The sequence below is a fragment of the Monodon monoceros genome, unplaced genomic scaffold (assembly GCF_005190385.1).
Source record: "Monodon monoceros isolate NGI ecotype Baffin Bay Population unplaced genomic scaffold, NGI_Narwhal_1 Super_Scaffold_9, whole genome shotgun sequence".
NCBI lineage: Eukaryota > Metazoa > Chordata > Mammalia > Artiodactyla > Monodontidae > Monodon > Monodon monoceros.
Genome location: NW_021703786.1, coordinates 52083421 through 52105219, shown reverse-complemented (window position 1 = coordinate 52105219; position 21799 = coordinate 52083421). Strand labels below are relative to the sequence as shown.

Sequence of the window (21799 nt, the reverse complement as noted above, 5' to 3'; positions counted from 1 at the left end):
ATACTCTAAAAAATATAGTACATCTTATTAGAGTTTCTATTTATATATCAAAATAAAACTAAAATTTCTGTACTAAGTCTTTGAAACTTAACCATTTGAAGTTATAAACTGTAAATAATTTATTCATGTGAAAAGGATGAATCATACGGAGAAAACAGTTCTCTTAACAGTCTTCCCATTAAGAAAGTGCTATTTTTATCTCTCATACTTCATGAAGAGTTACCACATTGTCTTATTTTAGAAGGATAAACGTAGTTTAGTAAGAATATTGTCTTTAAGAAAATATATATAGAAGATCAAATTTAGCATTCATAAATCATTTTGTTATACTTTTTAAACCAGAAAGGAAAAGTAGCAAGAAAGCTAATGCCTGTATCTCTTGACTGACATATTAAATATCAGTTACACCTTAATAATTTAAAATGTATCAGTGACAGTGACAAACACTTCAAAAGCACTGACTTTGTGTACACAGAGGGGTGTAGTATAATGTAACTGTGAAAGAGTTAGGGTGAGATCATGGAAGACCATGAGTGACAGGCTAAAAATCTTCAACTTTGGTGGAGAATTGGATTCCTTTGTTAGGGTTGTCATACTAAAGCCATATATTGGGAAGATTTCATTTGACTATAGTATGCAAGATAAAGCCTAGGAGAAAGAGACTGGAGGTGGAGAGATCTGATAAGAAACTGTTGATTTCCCTCTCCCAGTAATTCAGAGACTCAAAGCAGCATGGATGGTTTAGATAGGAAAAGTTACATATTTAAAAAACAAAATTATTTAAGTGTAATTGATTTACATTATTGTGTTTCAGGTATATAGCATAGTGATTCAGTTTTTTTTTTTTTTAGATTCTATTATAGGTTATTAGAAGATACTGAATGTAATTCCCTGTGCTATATAGTAAAGCATTATTGCTTATTTATTTTATGTACAGTAGTTTGTATCTGTTAATCCTATACTCTTAATTTGTCCCTCCTGTCCTCCCTCTCCCCTTTGGAAGCCATAAGCTTGTTTTCTAGGTCTATGAGTCTTTCTGTTTTGTATGTAGATTAATTTGAATTATTTTTTAGAGTCTACATATAAGTGATACAGTATTTGTCTTTCTCTGACTTCACTAAGCATGTTCTTCTCTTGGTCCACCCATGTTGCTGCAAATGGCAATATTTTATTCTTTTTTATGGCTGAGTAATATTCCACTGTGTATATATACTACATCTTCTTAAGCCAGCCTGTTGATGGGCACTTGAGTTGTTTCCATGTCTTGGCTATTGTAAATAGTGTTATGAACATTGGGGTGCATGTATCTTTTCCAAGTAGAGTTTTTGTTTCTGGATGTATACCCAGGAGTGGGATTGCTGGATCATGTGATAGCTCTGTTACATAATACTTTTATTAACCAAGTTTGACATAACTCAGGGAGAAACTGCAAATTAAGGATTTCTTCTCTCTCCTTCCCCAGATGTACAGATGTTTTTGCCTCTTTGGCATTCACTCCCCCATTTCTGAGAATAGTGCCTTGATTTTCACTTGGGAAAGTACCCTTCACTACTCTTAGTCCAGTGTTTCAAATGGGGCTGTAAGAGCTCCAGGAAGGTATGTGACTCAAGATAGGCCAATTCTGAGACTTGTCATAACTTAAAGTGATGTTTTCCAGTAGAATTCTAGACTGTGAAGATGAAGTAATTCCAGAGTTACATGGGAAAATGAGTGCCTGACTGCCTGACAGAATGAAGCCCACACAAAAGAAAACAGAAATGAGAGGTGAGAAGGACAAAGATCTGATGATTGCTTTTGAAACTTTGGCTCTAGTAGATCATATTTCGATATTTAAACCAGTATTTTTCTCTTGGGCTGATTGGATTTGGATTTCTACCAAAAAAGCCCTATTTGACACAAAAAGGTTCCACCTCTGATAAGTCTGTGCCAAAAATCACCAGAATATTCTTAGTAAGCTTTTAAAAATTGTAGGATAACAAACATAAAGAAAAGTCCATATATCATGAGTACATAATTTAATGGATTTACACAGTGAACATACCCAGTTCAAAAAGAGACCATTACCTGCCCCACAGAAGCTCCCCTCAAACCATTTCCCAGTGTATTCCCTGCCTTTAACACCATAGATTAATTTTGCTTGTTTTCTTGATTGTATAATATTTATCCATCTACTGTTGATGGCCATTGAGTTATTTCCATTTGGGGGTTATTATGAATAATGCTTCTAGGAACATTCTTACATTTGTCTTCTAGTATGTACATATATATGTTTTGATTGGGTAGGTCCTAGGAATGGAATTGCTGATCCATAGGGTAAGTATGTGTTCATAATAATAGGTAATGTCAGTTTTCCAAAATAAACTTCAATGTATGAGAGTTACAGTTGCTTCACATTCTTGCTTACACTTGTAATTGTTTAACCTTTGTCTTTTTGTCCTTTAATTTGAGCCGTTCTGGTGGGTGTGATGGTATCTCATGGTTTTATTTTGGGGTTCCCTGATGACTTTCATATTTATTAGCATTTTGATATCATTTTTGAAGTATCTGTTTCTTTTGCCTGTTGTTTTTTAATTTTATTTATTTATTTTTGGCTGCGCTGGGTCTTTGTTGCTGCGTGTAGGCTTTCTCTAGCTGCGGCTAGTGGGGACTACTCTTCGTCGTGGTGCGCAGGCTTCTCATTGCAGTGGCTTCTCTTGTTGCAGAGCATGGGCTCTATGCGCGGGCTTCAGTAGTTGTGGCGCACGGACTTAGTTACTCTGCGGCCTGTGGGATCTTCCCGGACCAGGGCTTGAACCCGTGTCCCCTGCATTGGCAGGTGGATTCTTAACCACTGTGCCACCAGGTAAGTCCTGCCTAATTTTTTTTTTTTTTTTGTGGTACACGGGCCTCTCACTGTTGTGGCCTCTCCCGTTGCGGAGCAACAGGCTCCGGGCGCGCAGGCTCAGCGGCCATGGCTCACAGGCCTAGCCAGTCCGCGGCATGTGGGATCTTCCCGGACCGGGGCATGAACCCGTGTCCCCTGCATCAGCAGGTGGACTCCCAACCACTGCGCCATCAGGGAAGCCCCTGACAATAGTTTTTTGACCTGGGTGGTAGTTACTTGGCTGTTCACTCTATCAATTGTAAATGTGTTTTATATATTATTCTGTATGCATAAGATATCTCACAGTAAACATTTTTGTAATTTAAGATTTTTAATATATGAATGGAGGAGTGTTGGCCATGCTGGTTAATCTTAGTCATTTCTATAGGAAGAATATGTAGATGTTGATTAGTCAAATGGCTTATGCACAGGGCAGCAGTTCTTTGATAACGAATTATTTGGAGCAGTATAAACAAGGGGTTCATTATATTTGTTGCTAGATACGTGTTCTTTTAAATATATGAGGTCTAAAATAATGTACTTAAAAGAAATTATTATGAATTGGTAAACAGCTGTTCCTGTGATTCAGTGTCTTTAATTTTCCTTCTCCCTCCCCTTGTTTACTCCTGTTCCAATCATACCAATTACACAGTGCTGTTTCAAGGTGACCGTGCCTTCTCACATACTAATCGCTTTGCCTGGAAAGTCATGTTTCTGCCTAACTCCTTATTTTTAAAACTGAAGTGTGATTGCCTCCAGAAAACCTCTTATAATACCTTTCTTTGTTTCAGCCACACCTCTGTTTCCTTTTAATTCTGTGGGTAATACCATCACAGCATTATGGTATAATGATTGTATGTTAGTTGTTGGAAGGCAAAGATCTGGTCTCAACTTTGTATGCCCAGTACCTACTATAATAGCTGGCATGAGTGAACGTTTAGAAAAGTTTTTACTTCATTGTTTTAACTTCATTTACTTTAATATCTGTTAAGTATTTCTTAAAATTAGAATTTTAAAACAAGAATGAACTTAGAAATCATCTATAACCCCTCGAATTTAAAATGTTTTTAAGATGGTATGACATCAGGTTTAATAGCTGAGATTTGGAAATCTTGGGTCCACCACTTGCTGCATAATCTTGGACAAATTAAGTTCTCTGAACTTTGTTTTCCTTATTTGTAATATGAGGATAATAAAAGGGTCTCTTTCATAAGACTGATGTGAGGATTGCTTGAAACAATGTATGTAATGCTGTGCCTGACGTTAGCACACAGTAAATACTAGTGTGTATATATATCATATGTATATATATTGTGTGTATGTATGTATATTATTACCCATGAGGAGATGGGGCCAGTAAATTTGAGTGACTTAAATAAGGTTCCTTAGCTTGGTAGTGGATGAGAAAGGACTTGAGCTTGTCTTCTCAATTCTATCTGGTTGCTCTTAACACAGGTGCAGAAAAGTTTTTTTGCTTTTGGTAAAATGTATGACATGAGCCATACTTACTATGGAGGGAAACTAGACCAGACAAATGACATGAAGTATGCATTATTTTCATGTATTCAGCAAATTGGGGGCTATGTACCAGATATGCGAGAGTCTTCTTAATTGTGTTAAGAAGACAAAGCCTTAAGAATCAAAGGAATACTAAGCAGGAAAGATTTTGGAAAAAGAGTTTAGAGATACACTTTAATACTGAAGTTTCTGTCTTGGGAGATGCTTTGTCCAAGCTTTGCCCATCCCACTATACTGCTAATCCCATTCCTCTCTCTGCCCCTTAAGAAAAGACTATGGCTTTCTTAGGCTATAATTTTAACAATTAATGAATGTAAACTGGTCCTCTTCCTTTTTCACCATCCCTTCCTTAACAATTCAATCCAAAAGCCATTAAGTGGGGCTGAGCAAGGTAAAGCTATCATGACCCAGAGCTGGGTGTCACTAAAACACAGTGAAGAGCATCGTGAAGGAGCAGCCCAAATGAATGTGAGGGGTAATCCATGCAGAAAGGAGGTCCCTTCAGGATATCTGAGCCCAAGTGGTGGAGGGGGAGGCATCTGTGCAGTGGATGGTGATGGTGACTGCCCACCAAGGGATGTCAGCTTGAGCACGGTGAGAAGGGCATTTGTACAGGGACAGTCCCAGCATAAGGTGTCAGAACCTGAATGGGGTAAAAAGGGCTATGTAGGGCTTCCCTGGTGGCGCAGTGGTTGAGAGTCCGCCTGCCGATGTAGGGGACACGGGTTCGTGCCCCGGTCCGGGAGGATCCCACATGCCGCGGAGCGGCTGGGCCCGTGAGCCATGGCCGCTGAGCCTGCGCGTCCGGAGCCTGTGCTCCGCAACGGGAGAGGCCACAACAGTGAGAGGCCCGCATACCAAAAAAAAAAAGGGGGGGGGGGCTATGTAGACGGCAGTGACAGCAGCAATGGAATATTGCTTACATTCAGGGATATTGATCAAAAGTAAATATATTTGTTATAATGGGAGCCATGTTTCTCACTGCCCTAGAAGGGGTTATAAACATGAAGAGAGAAAATTAGAATGAACTTTTTAGTGTTGGTTTGGAACTGGAGTTACTGGTATAAACTCATATAGTTTTCAAGATAGAGAAATAATAATAGATGAAAATGTGTGTTTTTGTGCACACATGTGAGAAGACGGGATCAGTGACACTCCAATGAGCATACCTGGCACCTAGATCTCGGTTTCTAAATATATTCTTCACTAAAAGAAACCAGGACTTCTTGGAGAAATGGCTGTGGCAGAGAAAGTACAAGATGATACTGTAACATCTTACTCCAGAAGGTAAGGAAGTGAGTGTTCCAGGAGTGATGGGGACATGTCAAAAGGATACCGGAGCCAGCTTGAAAGGATTCTCACTGGCTAAATATGAAACCATTTGAGCATCAAAATGAATAATAATTGATTATAATCCATTGAATAAAATAAGAATCCGTAAAAAATGAAAGTTAGATGAGGAACAACAGTGTATTTGCACAGTCTGAGAGTAAACCCCCTACAAAATATTAATTACAAAACAAAAGGAATTTTACTTGGTGGAAAGTCTGGCAGATACCACCTTAATGAAGTGATTCAAGTTAATATCACCAGTATGGGGACAAAAATTGAATCATACTCAACCTGATAGAATGTGCTGAGAACACAACATCATTCCTGTGATATTTCTGCCAAAAATGTATGTTAGCTTGAATCTAATCATGAGTCAAGTATCAAATCAAATTGAGAGAAACTCTACAGAGTAACTAGCTTGTAATATTCAAAAGTGTCAAGTTCGTGAAACAAGGAAAGTCTGGAAAACTGTTGCAGACTGAGGGAGACAAAAGAGACATGAACGTGTGGTTCTAGACTGGAACCTTTTGGTAAAAGGACGTAATTGAATGGTGTCTGAGATTAGATGACAGTAATGTATCAATGTTACTTTCCTGATTTTGATGGTCCTATTGTGATTATGTAGGAGATGTCCTTGTTTGTTGGAAACACATCCTTCATGATTTTCCTTTTTGAATTTAGCATCTGTATTTTGGCTTCTATGGATGATGATTTTTTTTTAGTTAAGACGTTTTTTTAATCGATTTACAATGTTGTGTTGATTTCTGCTGTACAGCAAAGTGACTCAGTTATATATACATTCTTTTTTTTTTTAATTATTTATTTTTGGCTGTGTTGGGTCTTCACTGCTGCATGTGGGCTTTCTCTAGTTGTGGCGGGCGGGGGATACTCTTCGTTGCCGTGTGCAGGCTTCTCATTGTGGTGGCTTCTCCTGTTGCGGAGCACGGGCTCTAGGCTCGTGGGCTTCAGTAGTTGTGGCTCACGGGCTTATTTGTTCTGCAGCATGTGAGATCTTCCCAGACCAGGGCTCGAACCTGTGTCCCCTGCATTGGCAGGCGGATTCTTAACCACTGTGCCACCAGGGAAGTCCCACATGCAGTGATGTTTTGGGGGATGTGTAAATGTTTTGACAATATACAGTTAAGATTTTTCTTTTAACCTTAAGAGTTTGGAAAGGTTTTTTTGGTTTTGTTCTGTTTTGTTTTTTAATGAGACAGAATCTATTCATCATGATGTTATGAGTTATTACAGTAATAGTTCACAACAAAAGGCATTTACTGATACCTTAAAATATAGTTTGGAACATTTATGACTAAACTGCATAAATGTATACATGGGCATTTCATGCATCTTAAAGAGGGGACTCCTATTTTGTATAAATAAAACAGGTTTAATTCTGTCACTGAAGTTTAAAAATAAACACGTTTCATGTAAAAAGTAATGTTTCATGGAAAATTTCATATTATCACTGTTGACAGGTGAATAGTGGAAGAAATTTATTTTTCTTAGCTCTAAATAATGTGGAAGAAGAAAGGAAAGATGAGGAAAAAGAAATACCATTTATATAATTCAACTAACTGTATATAATCCACACTTTGAAGCACCTCATCGATATGTTCAACACACAAAGTATCCTGAAAATGTTTTTTGTAAATCAAATCATATTTTAAATGCCACTGGAGAAATAACTGCAAATTCTTATGTAAAGTCCCTAATTTTATCCTTTAAACTTTGCATTTTTCATGTATCAAGTTTTAAGATAAGGTACACTTATCATATTAGAGTTTGAATAAGAATCAAATCGTTTTTTTTTAAAAAAACAGCAGATGTTCTTATTTATTTATGGAAATTTAGGTATTTTAGCATAGAGATGGGCTAGCTGCTCCTTCCTAAATATTTGTTGTTTGGACTGTCAGTGTTTACAAATTGTTAGAAATAAATTATCTACTATAATTGTAGTCTTCAGTTGTAGAACTGAAGGACTGAAATCATCTTTTCTCTCTCCTAAATGATAAGGTTCTTCTTAGTTCAGCAGACATAAAACTTTCTTCTGATGACATGCCCCACCAATGCACACTGGTTCCAAATTAGATTTGGCCAATGAAATAATCTCTTTTTGATAACTTAAGGGAAAAACCTGCATTGGTGGCAGAGCAATTTGGTGTGAATTTTATGATGTGTTGGTAAGAGAAATACAACCTGAAATTCCAATTGAAATATACTGTGAATTATTTCCAAAAAATAAAGACTTCTCCTGAAAAGATGATTTGTTTTGAAACACCTAACACCTAATGTAGAAACACTACTGAATGAATTCTAACTGTATGTAACAAAAGGAAAGACATATTTAAGATTCCATCTTTTCCATTGTGGTAAATGCCTACTAAACAATTGAGAGGGGCATTATTTCATTCTAGGAGAGGAAATAAAACTTAAGCTCACCTTCCTTTAGAAACTTCCAGATCCCAAGAAAAGTAGAGAAATTAGCTAGGTTTGTTTCTGCCTCTAAATGTAGTTATCTGAACTTTAAAATATTGTCCTATCATTGAAATTTAGAGACAGTTAAGCAATGAGGGGAAAAGGTGATACTATAAAAAGTAAGAAAAAAAGATTTAGAGCTTTTAAAATAGTCCTTCCATGGAACTGAACGTGACAAATTTTAATAAATATCAGACTTATCTCTGATATTGAAGAAAAGAATTCAGAATGTTTCAAGTGGACCAGGAAGGCTTTCCACAGTGTAAGAATATTCCCTGTCTTAATGGGTTTCTTTCCATATTTGGATTTATAAATTTCAGTCTCTAACATACTTCTCAAGCAAGCATTTTCTAAGTTCCCCTTCCTAATTTAGAGCCTTTTGTGTAACTCTCCTTGCGTTTTTAAATAATGATGACTTTAAAGTATACAACTTCTGGGCTTCCCTGGTGGCGCAGTGGTTGAGAGTCCGCCTGCCGATGCAGGGGACACGGGTTCGTGCCTCAGTCCAGGAAGATCCCACATGCCGCGGAGCGGCTGGGCCCGTGAGCCATGGCCACTGAGCCTGCGCGTCCGGAGCCTGTGCTCCGCAACGGGAGAGGCCACAACAGTGAGAGGCCCACGTACTGCAAAAAAAAAAAAAAAAAGTATACAACTTCTTCCACTTAGCATAGGACTATTTTGCTTTTATTGCTTTATGGGGATGACAGGTTGTAGTATAGTCTCTCTGAGGAATCTGCTATTTCACTTCCCCATCCATCTCTGACAATAAAAGAAAAAAGGGAGGGTAGAAAATGCCTTCTGAATACTGCCTTATTTAATAATATCTTAAGCACCAGATGTTGATTTATGAGCAAAGAGACATGCTATGAAAGGAACCAGGTATGGATTGTACCACTGGGTAGCTAAGCATTGTCTAAAATGTGTAAGAACAGCACAGTTAAGCCACTGCATTCCATGGTTTTAAGCTTTGCTTGACAGTGACCTCCAAATCAGTTATACAACAGATACAATGTATCAGGTCAGCCTTTCCTAATTATCAAAAGAATATGGTTCTAATTCTAGGAGAATAATCTCCCTTTTAAGGGGTCAGGGTGGGGTGGGTGAATTAAATGGAAATTCATACTTACACTTAAATATTGAGGTTGGTGGCACCAAATTAACAAGTTTCCTAAAAAGCAGGGACGATGAGAGAGTGACTCACCTCAAGAATAACTTTTTGCCTTAATTTGAGATTATTTGGTTTGATTGTTATTGTTTGATTTTGGAGCTAATACATTGACTTCGGGTTTGTTGGGGTCTTTGCATCCATCTCTACATGGGGCAGCCAGGGCAATGAATTTAGGTTACAAGTCATATGCATTCCACACAACAAATGGAATAAGTTTTAAATGGGTTGCAAGTTTTTTGGAATAAAGATGAATTCTTTGGACTCCATTACATGTCAACATATAGGAACAACCTCAATCAACTGAACTGCCTCCATGCCTTTGTTTGTGTCTTGCCTATTTCTCAGGTATTTCTCACTAATAAAATCACAGAAAAAAAATTAACTTCAGTACTTAAATAACTTTACAATTCATTCCATTTTTATTTTTTACTTTTATGTAAATGCTACATTAGATGTAAAAGGTCTTTAAAAGATTATTTTAAAGTCCATTTACCAACTCAAGTTTTCCTTAAAAAAAACATCCATGGTATAGTATTGATAAATAGGGGTCAAGTAAATGCAAACTATGCTGAGGAGAGATGTTGGATTTTTTCCTGTCTAGTGACATTTGAAATTTTTCAAAACACCTGTATAACACCTGGCTTGACAAAACTTTGTTTGAAAAAGTGCTTTTTAAAAAATGATATCTTTGGAAAATGCATAAGTGTGTGGGATGGGGAGAATACATATCTGAATATATTTATAAAGCAAGTTCTTAAATTTGCAAAGCTGTTTACCACTGAATACGCTGCCACTTATATAACCTCTCTCCTTTCAGCATGCTAGAAAGCAAAGAGAAGACATGAGGTAGCAGGAAGGAATGAAAGAGTGAAGATAATGAAGGTAGGTCAGTTAAGAGTCATTTTTAAATCCCCCTCTCTTTTCCTCTAATATTTTGGGAAACTTCTCAGGAGCTAACATCTATGAGGAAAATATTCTGCTAGGAAAAGCAAAGAATCAGCAATAGAAGAATGTAGGGGGAATACAGGAAGATGGCCAGGGAATATTGTTGGGGAAAGGAAGCCAAGGGAGGAAGCTCTGTAATTGGATTAAACTAGGCTTCTGCTATATAGATCTTTCTATAAGGTTAGGATTAAGTTAGATTTATATAGAGGACTGATGTGATATGGGGCCAGATCATTGAGTCCTTTTATCATTGACTAGGCTTTACTCCCTTTAAGATTTTGGTAAGGAAATCTCATACTACAAGGTAAAATTTGCTTCTCTACCAATGCATCTGAGAGTCCCAAGCCACTGAAGGTCAAATATACTTGATCTGTATTAAGGGTTTTATGTGGCGTGTAAGGTTATTCACTTAACTGACCCTTTTCCAATCAGGCTTACTTAGACTCAGTCTTGAAAATTATCTGGAGGGCTCAGTATCCTGGTAGCCAACCAGGAAGGGTCAAGCGGTTGGGAGGAGGTTCATTTAAGGCTAACCCAGATTCTCCAATTACTTTTGGGTTGAGGATGACCTTGGTTTAGGTCAGGGTACCAGAGCTCTACACTCTATGAAAATTCGATTTATCCACTCTTCACAAAGCCAAGTAACCTTAATGGTTAAACTGAGTCATTTGAAGTAGACAGAGCTTAAACCAGATAGTCAACTGAACACTGAAGATGCATTTATCAATATTCATCTTCAAAGTAGTTCATAGCCAAGCCACAGTGACTAATGAAATAGGCCAGATTTGCCTGTGGAACATTATCCTGAATGTTTAGCAGAGAGAGACAAGAAGATGGCAGTGAAGTGCAAGAAATACTAAAGCATGGCCCATAAAGGAAGATGTATGGGCTAAAGTTCATTGGAAAAGGAGCGGGTGGCAGAGTGTGTTGTAGTAATTATACCCTTCAAATAATAACATACATACAAATTTCAGTAGGTGGAATTTGTTAATGTAGGAAAAACTAGAGGAAATTCATAAAGTTTGTAATGGGCCCAAAGTATTAGAATGGAGATAGGGATACACTGGAACAACAGTATACACAAACACACATGCTCACATGTACACATTATTTTTCAGCTTAGCTTCTTACATCCTCCTCTCCTGACTCCAGAGCAGTACACAGGTTACAGGGTTCTAGTAGATTCCAGCTATAGTAGAATTCTATGCTACTCAGGAAATATATGGCTAGCAAGACAGTATCCCTGTTTTCTTCTAAATGGTTTATGCATTCATGAACAGTGAAACCTTTGGAAGCAAACGATGTTAAATACTGATGATAGTAACAAGGAATGATACAGGAGACTTTCACAGACTTGATCCTAAACCTAATCCTAACTGACGATATTGTGGTTTTCATCACCTCCATACACACCCTCCCACATCCAAAGCAGTCCACTTCAGCTGCATCACAGAGTCTAACATGATAACATGTCTGGGAGATTTCACAGAAATAAGTGGCTGGAGGCCATAAGAGTCTGGGCACCATAGTCTTTTGGGACTGTGTCTCTGTGAAGAAGGCCCTTCCATCGGCAGGCTTAGCTGGCAGCTCATTGACTTAGAGGGGGAAGGCGAGGTGTGACTTGTCAGAACTGGAGGAAGAGCTTGTTGGGAAGCCATTTTCCTTTCATTGATGTTTTACACAGCGTTCAAGTGGATATCCCCACAGGGAATTTCTGTCGGTGTTTCTGGAGTGATACCTTTAATAAGACGCTGTTAGGAAGAAAACATGATGTTATAAATATTCTTATAATTTAACAGTTTAAATTTTTTTTCAATATTAATACAAAGGTTAAGTAGCATTTAAATGGCATTTAATAGTAAATTGGAATAGTCTTACTGACTTTCCTTAAGAAAGGAATCCTTAATTTATTCTCAAATATGGGTAAAAATGGCATATTCAGGAACTATATAAGCATCTGTAAACTAATTAAGAAAGTCATCATAACACTAATGGGAGAAATGATGGACCTTCAATAGAACCTCTGCTGGCCTGTAACATGCCTTTGATGGCCTGGGAAAGGGCATCCTTTTCTCTTGTCTGTCAGAGGAGGCTTCATGTGGCCCACAGGGCTTGGGAAGCAGAGTGAGCTCTGGATTCTGGCTCCCCCCACCTCAGCCATGCTCCTTGTGCCTGCATACCTGCTACAGGCACAGTGCACAGTGCCATCAGCCACTGTAACAGCCAGGATGTTACTGATTTAATGAATTTACCTGTTAAGGAGCACTGGTTAGTTCATACAAGGGTGCAAATTATTACATAATTAAATTTTAAAAGATGTGCCCATTTAAATCATCATTCCTAAAGCAATCTCATGTTGATGTAGTACTTAGCACAGGGAAAAGGCTGAGAATTTTTACTTTAGAAACAGCTGAGGTACACAGAAGCTTTGGGACAGATCTGAAATATGCTTGGGCTTGGGTATGAAATATACAGCCTGCCTTGCAAAACTTAGCATCAGTGACACGAAGCAGCTCAGGGATGTGGGGAGCACTGCAGAAGTGTAGAAGAAAATCTTTGTTAAGTAAGTTGCTCAGTAAAATCTTTGATGCCAAAAGTCTGTACATATGGTGAGCAAGGCAAAATTGGATCTGAAAGCATATTTTGATTTATTGATTTTAGGTGAAGCTCTGCTACTTGTCCTTTTTACTTTGGATTGAAAAAGTATGTAGTCCCCTTCAGTTTTTTTTATTTCCTGGTTCAGTTTTTTTATTTCCTGGTTTTATTTCCTGGTTCTGGGGGTTGATTCTTCTTTAGGGAGCAGGGCCTATGGAATTTTAAAAGTTCCCATTCTCATAGGTAATGAAGTTCACAAAATTGTACATGTTGTGTTCCTAATGACCTTAATATTTCAAGAACTAAAATCTCACACTGGAAATCCATTTAAAAACGAGTTGCTGCAGTGCTCATCAACTACCTGGACATGTCAAGTCATAGAAAGCAAAATTTCACAAACCATCCTTTCCCATAGATGAATCTGTAACCCATAACTGATTAAGGAGAATTAGGCCTTGCTAATTGGGAACTGGACACATCACTCTAACTAGGGTAGAGGCAAGACCCACAGTAACCAACACTGTAAAGTAGAACATTTGGCTTTTGTGCCCTAGCCCCCTCCTGCCCATTCTCCTGCCCTTCTGGCTGCTGATCTCCCCAAATGCCAGGTCCACCTTCGTCTTCCATATTTCAGCAGCATTCCAGTTGCCACGTTACTATCGCTCTCAAAATTTGCCAGTCCCTGGCCTTCTGCAAGGCAGTCATCTAAGCAATGGATCACTGTTGCCATCTTCATGAATGCTTACTTATTAGGGACCATCTTCCCAGTGTCTTTGTGCAGGTTACTAGGGGCTTCTGGGGGCAGTGACCTAATCCAGTTGATGACTCCAACCTTGCGGCTTCCAGGTTGCAGATGCACATGATAGCCTCCAAATTACAGGTGAGTAAGTGGTGGCTCACTCCACAAACTGTGGCCTTGTATATGGCTAGGGCCCAGAAGAGTTAAGAAATTTACTTTTTATTTTCTTTTTAACCATACCAAAATTTTATATGAGTTCTCCCTCCCTCATAGATAGAATGTTCAAGACCATCAAGTCTGGTATTCACAAAAAATTTTAGTCCCTTGGGGTGCTTGGCAAAAACATGGCATGCTTTATTCTTATCAGAAATTAAGCATGCACATAGGCATGTTAAGGCTTTTGAGAAATCCTGTAGTAAAGAGACCTAGTTACCTTGCCTTAATCCAGCATTCTCTAAAATTATTTGACCACGTAACCTTTTTCCCCCAGCAGTAACACTTACTGATATCCCATGGAACTACTACTACTCCTTAAAACATACTTTGGAAATGTTAATCCAATTCAGTGAGCACATTTTAAAGATGAAGAAACTAAGGCCCAGAGCAGGTAAATGACTTGCCATAGTCTTTTGCCTCCTAGGCCCCCTTGACCAGCTATATCATGATGCTTCCTGGTAACCCACTGTTTCCCATCTGGTGGCCTATGACAAACATGGCCCTGCAATCGGCCTTACCTCTACTACTAATGGATCTGAGCTCTGTTAATTATACACCGTTGGGTGGCATTTCCTTGTGGCTAACGGGGAATTTGCAAGAAAGATGATCAAGACTTGAGGTACAGTCTGTGACGAAAGAATACTGAAATTTATTAACCTAACTAGAGTTCCCACCCCTGACCTTGGCCTCTGGGTTTGAGTCAGCTGGGCCAGTGGACTATCATGACTGCCATAAAGAACAACCTGAAGGAGCAAGTACAATGACTTGTCTGAGCGTGTATTTCAGGCAACACCAGAGTCCAAGCCCCTTTGGGAGGAATGAGGTTGTGATAGGACTGTTTTGGGTGTAGGAAATTAGTAACTCCTGGCAGAGTTACTAATTCTGTTCACCTAGAATTCAGTTTTTCTGTTTGGAAAAAGAAGCAATCTCAGTTCTTAGAAAAGAGATGATGTTTAATGGCCTCATGTTCTCTTGCTTCGTGTTTCTTGTGAAATGTTTTAGGAAGATGAGTATGATGATCTGATACTTAAGTTTTGCTTCTAAGAGTCCACAGACTAGCCCACCTATGCTCTCAGGTCATTATAGAGCACAGGTCCCTCTAGCTCTCCCCCAAATACCACTCTTCACCTTTGAGCTTGTCTCCTACAAAAGCACCCACCCACAGACTTCTAAGTGGCCGCTCCTTCAGGCTCTACTGCCACAGTAACCTTACTATGGCAAGAAGCACAACCAAACAAGTAACAACCCAAGCATTTTCGATTCTGGTAACATTGCTAGGAATCCTGGCAGCCTGAACACTAACTCTTGTCAGTACAGGATGAAAAGTGGCAACTCATCTCTCCCTAACCTCTAGAGCCAATTTCTACATTAGCAAACTATTAGTACCCTGAGGACACAAAAGAGAAGCTGCACCTAAACATGAAAGAGCATTGGACCAAAAACCAGAAGACTTGGATTCTGAGCCTCCCTGTACTGTGTATCCCTGGACAAGTCACTGAAATAAGGAAACTATGAGCAGCATTATTCCCTGACTCAGTATCTTTGTCTGCTAATGATACCTGCCCATCCACCTCACAAAGTATTTTGATAACAAAATAAAATAGTCTACATGAAGATGCTTTAAAATACATACAATCTTATACAAATTGTAAGATTCTGCTACTGAAATTTTTACAGCACATTATTCATTTACTGACATGAATCTTGCTAAAATGGCAACTTTTTTTTTCATTCCAGTGACTTGAACTAAAACTACGATATTGTTGCAACACCCTTATTTAGTGATTTTCAAAACAGCCCTTGTAGGGCTTCCCTGGTGGCGCGGTGGTTAAGAATCCGCCTGCCAATGCAGGGGACGTGGGTTCGAGCCCTGGTCCGGGAAGATCCCACATGCCGTGGAGCAACTAAGCCTGTGCGCCACAACTACTGAGCCTGCGCTCTGGAGGCCGCGAGCCACAACTACTGAAGCCTGTGCTCCGCAACAAGAGAAGCCAACGCAGCGGGAGGCCCACGCGCCACAACGAAGAGTAGCTCCCACTCGCTGCAACTAGAGAGAGCCCCCATGCAGCAACCAAGACCCAACGCAGCCAAATAAATAAATAAATTTGTTTTAAAAAGCCCTTGTCACACTGCTGTTAGAAAATGACCACAGACATTTTCCATCATAATCTCCACTTAAACCAAGTGGATTTAATTTAAATCCACTTAAATCAAATTTGCGTTATTGCTCCAGACACCACTGATCTGATGTGCATGCCCAATGCCATGCAGGAGGCAAAGCAGTTTTCTCATATGTTCAGAATGCTATACACCAAGCTGTGTGCTATGGTGCATCCAAATGGCCAGCTCACTCTTTCGCCTTTGTACTTGAGGCTTATGGGAGATGCCTTAAGGTGATAGTGGCAGCTATTAGAGGCTACACGATGGTATAGTTATATAATTATATAAGACTAAGAGCCTCCTGGTGAATTCTTGTGGTGGACTTAACATCCTTTGAATAGAGCATAAGAAGAGAACCCTTTTCTCCCCAAACAGTTACCAATCTAAACACACATACACACACACACACTAGCACATACCTCCTTAAGTGTCCCTGGAGTGATGATCAGCCGATAAGTTATATACATCGGGATGCAGACGAAAGATGAGGTTCCTATGCAGTAACCCAGGATGATGCTCCACTGAGGATAATTATACTGAAAAAGTCGTAGCTGTGGTGGGCTCATCAAAAAACTGCAAATGATGAACTAAAACAGAAATTCCAAGCAAGAAACATTAAAAATGTTTCACGATATCCACACAGAGACAGTCCATATACCACAAACACTGAACACTAAAGTTAAGACACTTTCAGGAAGTTGCCTAAGTGTGATATATCGTAGATTGAACTCTGACACAAAGAAGTCACTAATTTCTGTGCCTCAGCTGCCAACAATGAAGCGGTTAGGGGCTTTTCTTGATTTTCCTCCCTACCCCCACCTCAGCCCCTACAGTGGGGATGCCAAGGCCTCAGAAGGTTATTTAGGGGGGTTACAGCACCCCTTTCAGGGCAAAGGAGAAGAGACGCATCCATCAGGAGTGGTTCAGGCCCAATTTGTGAGACAGTGGAGGAATAAACTGGGAGACTTCTCCATAGCTCCTGCCAGTCCTAGGGCTTCATATTTCTTTCTGCTTTGTTTTCATTTCCTCCTGCGTTTCTCTGCAGTGATTGTTTTTGGTAAGATGGAAGGCACCTAGGTCCAGGAGACATAATAAGGTTTTCAAGAGCTGGAGAAGACTCAGGCTCCTAGGTAAGTTCTCCTTCTCCCCCCTTTCCCTGCATTAACCCCAGGCTAAGAACTGGGATTTCAACAAGGATGGCTCTGCCGTGAGGCATCTTGACAATAAATGACTGCCTGCCACAGGCCCTTGTAATGAAAGGAATAATGGAAGGAAAAAGCAGCTCAATACACTTTTGACGTGAAAATTCAGTGAAGATTCCGACCAAGAAAAATTCCATGGTGTGCTCCCAGTACTCGGTTTATGAGTTTTCTTATTTCAGTTTGGTTTCCAGAGACAGCGTAAATACCAGTTTTTGCCTAGTAACCGCTGTGCTGAAATCGTTATTGCTCTTGATTTAATTTTATCTTATTATTTCATAGTCATAAAGAAGACAGTAATGTAAATTATTTGTGGGCTTAAACATCTATTTATATCTTTTTTTTTCTTTCTCTTCACATAATAAAATGGGAAATTGTTAAACACACATTCATCTTCAGAACAGTGTTATCCTAAGTCCAGGAGGAAGCTTTCAAAACAGGAGCCCAGCCAATCGCAAACCTTTCTCTGGACAGACTCTCCTCAGCCCCAGACCCGGCTACTAAGAAAGGTAATTTTGAAACAGGGAAAGGTGGGGTCTGGTTAGGAGCCATCCCTGCTGTAACTCGTCTCATCTTGATGTCAGGTGTGTGAAACCTAATGCAGTTCAGGGAGGCCTCAAGCTCTCACTGTGGCCACTAAGTATTGCTCCAGACACCCCCTCGCACATCCCCACCTCCTCTTGCTCATAGACAATATTTTTCTTCTTTATAACTTGGCTTCAGTGAAAAAGAATATTTTTAGTAAGCTACTAGTTGTTTACCTAAAGCAGCTTTAAAAAGCCCAAAGCAGGGGATCTGTTAAGTAAACCCAGAAGTGGAAGACAGATTTGCCTCCTCTTAATTGGGCCCTGGAGCACTTACCTTTAGAGGAAGTGAGTAGAGTGAACATCACAGGAATTATGTCATGTCCCTGAACCCAGATCTGTACCTGGGTTTTGCTGGGCACGGAAACTCATTGGCTGTACACCAAGAGTTCACCCAGTTTGCCAGACAACCACAGAAATGAAAATACTAAAAGCCTGGGGCCAGGACTAGGGTAAGGCATATGAGACATTCACCTTGGGCACAACATTTAAGAGGATGTCAGAATTTCAGTAATCAAGAAATAATAATAATATAATATTTTAGTGCAATACTTTAAAAAGACAAGCTCGGACAGGGCCAGATTAGGGCAAGGTGAGTGAAGTGAGACATGCAAGTGTATGGTTGGATCCTGTATTTATTTAAAACGGTATTTTGTTCATCAGGGATTTTTTTTTTGCATTAATTTTGGTTTTTAAAAACTACTGCATAAAAATAGTATTTATCGGGACTTCCCTGGTAGTCCAGTGGTTAAGACTCCATGCTTCCACTGCAGGGAGCAAGGGTTCGATCCCTGGTTGGGGAACTAAGATCCCACAAGCTGCGCGATGCAGCCAAAAAAAAAAAAAAAAAGTAGTATTTATCTTGACTACTGAGTTTTTTGGCACCCCCGGAAATTTTACGTCCAGGATGAGTGCCTTGCTTGCCTTTCCTGAGTCTCAGCCCTGAACATCATTCCCTCCCTGTGTGGAGAATATGAAAGTAGACAAACAAACAAACATGGCTTCTTCCCTCAGGGAACTAATCCAATATCTCTCCTTCCTTTAAAAAACAAGTGAAAAGATTTAAGTAGATTATCAAGAAGCACTGGTAACAATATAATAACCCATTTATGTCAGGACTTCTGCTTCTACTAATGGCAGATTAGTGATCCAGACCAACCCTCTCACTGAAAACAACTAAAATTTCTGGATTTAAAAATACATTGTTTTAAATTTACCAAAAAGCAACAGCAAGCTGACAAGGTAATAAGGAACTACCAGGCCAAGATCTAAAGGAATACTGGAGCCCACAGCACACACCAGAGTCCCCAGGCCCTGAGAGTATCTGCTGCTTGGGGCAAAGGTTGGCTTTGGTTCTGGAAACCTCCAGGGTCCAGGGGAACGGAAGTCAAGGAGGGATTCTGGGGTAGAGAGAGACATGTGCAGCATTATGGAGGCAAGAGTGAGCACGCTGTCCATCTTATAGGTTAACATCGAGATGTGCAGGTACAGAAAAGCACAAAAAATAAAGAACCACCCCGAGGGCTTCCCTGGTGGTGCAGTGGTTGAGAGTCCGCCTGCCGATGCAGGAGATGTAGGTTCGTGCCCCGGTCTGGGAAGATCCCACATGCCGTGGAGCGGCTGGGCCCGTGAGCCACGGCCGCTGAGCCTGCACGTCCGGAGCCTGTGCTCCACAACGGGAGAGGCCACAACAGTGAGAGGCCCGTGTACCGCAAAAGAAAGAAAAAGAACTACCCCGAGAAAGTCAAACTAGAATGCAAAAAGGGTTGTTTTGAAAGAAGGGGAAGGCACAGATGCATACATGTCCTATGATGAAATGGATGGTCCAGATATCCTAATAAGCTGGAGCTGGACTGAAGGAACAGTCTCTGGCTCTAAAAGACCAAAAAGCTCCCCCCACCCCAAATCAAGTTACAGATAAATGAAAGAACGGAGAGTAATCCCTGCTGATGTGCACGGAGTCACTTTACCCCAGGCTACCTCAGAGTGCACTTGGGATGTTAGCATGGTACTTATCCATCTTTGGGCAAACATCTCCTTCAGACGGGTACCAGGAGGGAAGTAGGGGCACACGCAGCAAGGCTGGAGTCAGCACTGAACACGTCCTGGCAAACAGGCAACCCTTGGAGCTGAGCTCTCTCATTCTACGATGAATGGATTCTACTTTTGACTCAGATCTACACCTGAGAAACCTGGTGGGGGGTGGGGGTGGTCTTTAAGAAAATGAATACAGAATTACTAGGACCCTTGTTAGGTCCTTCATGAGCAGCACAGTAAATACTTCCCTGGCCTTGAACAGTTCTTGTCATGTGACCTTGGACCCTAAACCTCAGTTTCTCTGAACGTGTGAAATGGGGAACTAGAACTCTACTTCACAGAATTGTTGTGAGAGTTGAAACAGCAATGGGTGTTACGTTCAGTGTAAAGTCTGGCCTGGCACTCACTGCTCAATGAACGTTATGTGTCATTATCACAGAGCAGGGGAGGGATGAAATATGTGACAGAAACCAGAAGAGTGGTTAACTATGGGGGCACAGTGACTGGGAGGGGACACAAGAGGGGCTTGTGAAGTACTGGTCATGTGTTTCTTGGTATGGTTTTAGCTACAAAATGGTGCTCAGTTTATAGAATTTCACTGAGATGTACACTTGTGATTTGCACACTTTTCTGTATATATATGTTACACTTCGATAAAATTTATTTTTTTATGAGTGTTTGAGGGTGAATCTTTCTCCAGGGCAAGAAGGAGAAGGGAAATGACAACTCACCAGGAGAAACAGAGGGCTGATGGCTACCCAGCAGATCCTCCAAAACCATCCAGGGCTGAAGCCAAGCATTTCCTTCACATCACTGCAGAACTGATTGATGCCTAAAATCATCCAAAAGAGAACGAGATTGACTGACTGAGAGAGGAACTAGACTGTCCTCCTATCCCTTGACTCTCAGAGAGAGTAACAGCTCTGGAGTTTCTCCAAAGGAGGGGCTTGGGGGCACCAGTCTGGTCTGAAAGTGAGATGGGGGACTTGTCACAAAAATGCACGTTACAGTAAGCAAAGCTCTTTCTACACGGAGTGGGAGGATTGGTGGACATCTGGGGAGGGACCTAAAGCCCCCTCTTCGTGCCCACACTGCCTTTCTAGGATTTCAGCATATATCTGATTTTATCGTTACTGTAGAAAAGGAAGTGGAATTTTGTCTAAAAACGGTGAAACCACTTGACAGAGACCGACTCTGACCATATGCTGGAAGCTTTGAAGAGAAAATTTTAACCACACTGTTGCGCATTCATATGTCAGATCAAGATCAAGGTTCTTCTCTACACAGTAACTGGCATGGAAGTGAGGACTGGGGGAGAAATCGAAAAGGGGAAGGAAGGGTGCTCTGCAGTTGCTTCCCTGAAAGTGCCCAGCAGGTCTGTAACATCACACACCTTGCACTTGGTCCTCCGAAGTGCTGAGGAGGTGGGGAGGACTTCTTTCAAAAAAAAAAAAAAAAGGGCTTACATGCAACTCAAAATGTGGGCCCTCCCTTCTTTATATTACGTGTAATGACACACATGCTAAAGCTGTTCTGCTATCATAGAAACTAGGAAAATATTTTCAGAATGAAATCATCACATCTTGATTTTAAAGATGAAGAAAGGCATCTCTGAACTTGGTTTTCTTCATTTCCATTGCCTGTGCCCTCCTCATCCTCGCCCAGGGGCTCTTGGGATCCCTGCCCATGAACCTGTGTCAGCTCTCTCTCTGCTCCTGGTGGTTTCACCCTTATCAGATTCCATCCCATGATTGGGGGGCCGGGGGTGGGGGCGGTGTAAATTGGAGGCTTTACCAAGACAGATAATCCAAACAGGAACATTCTTGCCTCTTCCCTAGAAGATAAGCTCCTAAACTCTGTCTCAGGGCTCTGGAGGGAGTGCTCGTTTGTGAAATTTAACGTGGGGCCACTCTATGTAACGGCAGAATATTGTACACTCTGCAAATGCATTCACTGTGCACTAGT

At 40.4% G+C, this 21799-nt stretch overlaps 1 protein-coding gene and 1 long non-coding RNA gene across 2 annotated transcripts in view; one reads left to right on the top strand and one right to left on the bottom strand.

The window, feature by feature from the left end:
* Positions 1 to 2768: 2768 nt before the first annotated feature.
* LOC114889424 lies at positions 2769 to 21797 on the top strand. The gene is made up of 7 exons (XR_003792027.1): positions 2769 to 2842; positions 5521 to 5668; positions 10177 to 10241; positions 13668 to 13779; positions 17060 to 17144; positions 17613 to 17722; positions 20535 to 21797. It is a non-coding gene; the product is annotated as an uncharacterized LOC114889424 (long non-coding RNA).
* The window catches only part of SLC6A4 (solute carrier family 6 member 4), a 35163-nt gene continuing 24640 nt past the window's right edge, over positions 11277 to 21799 (bottom strand). Inside the window, exons 12-14 of the mRNA XM_029212701.1 lie at positions 20566 to 20666; positions 16434 to 16601; positions 11277 to 12055 (exon numbers count right to left, since the gene is read on the bottom strand). Coding sequence (XP_029068534.1) covers positions 11981 to 12055; positions 16434 to 16601; positions 20566 to 20666 — 344 coding nt within the window. The 3' untranslated portion in view covers positions 11277 to 11980. The remainder of the gene's footprint in view (positions 12056 to 16433; positions 16602 to 20565; positions 20667 to 21799) is intronic.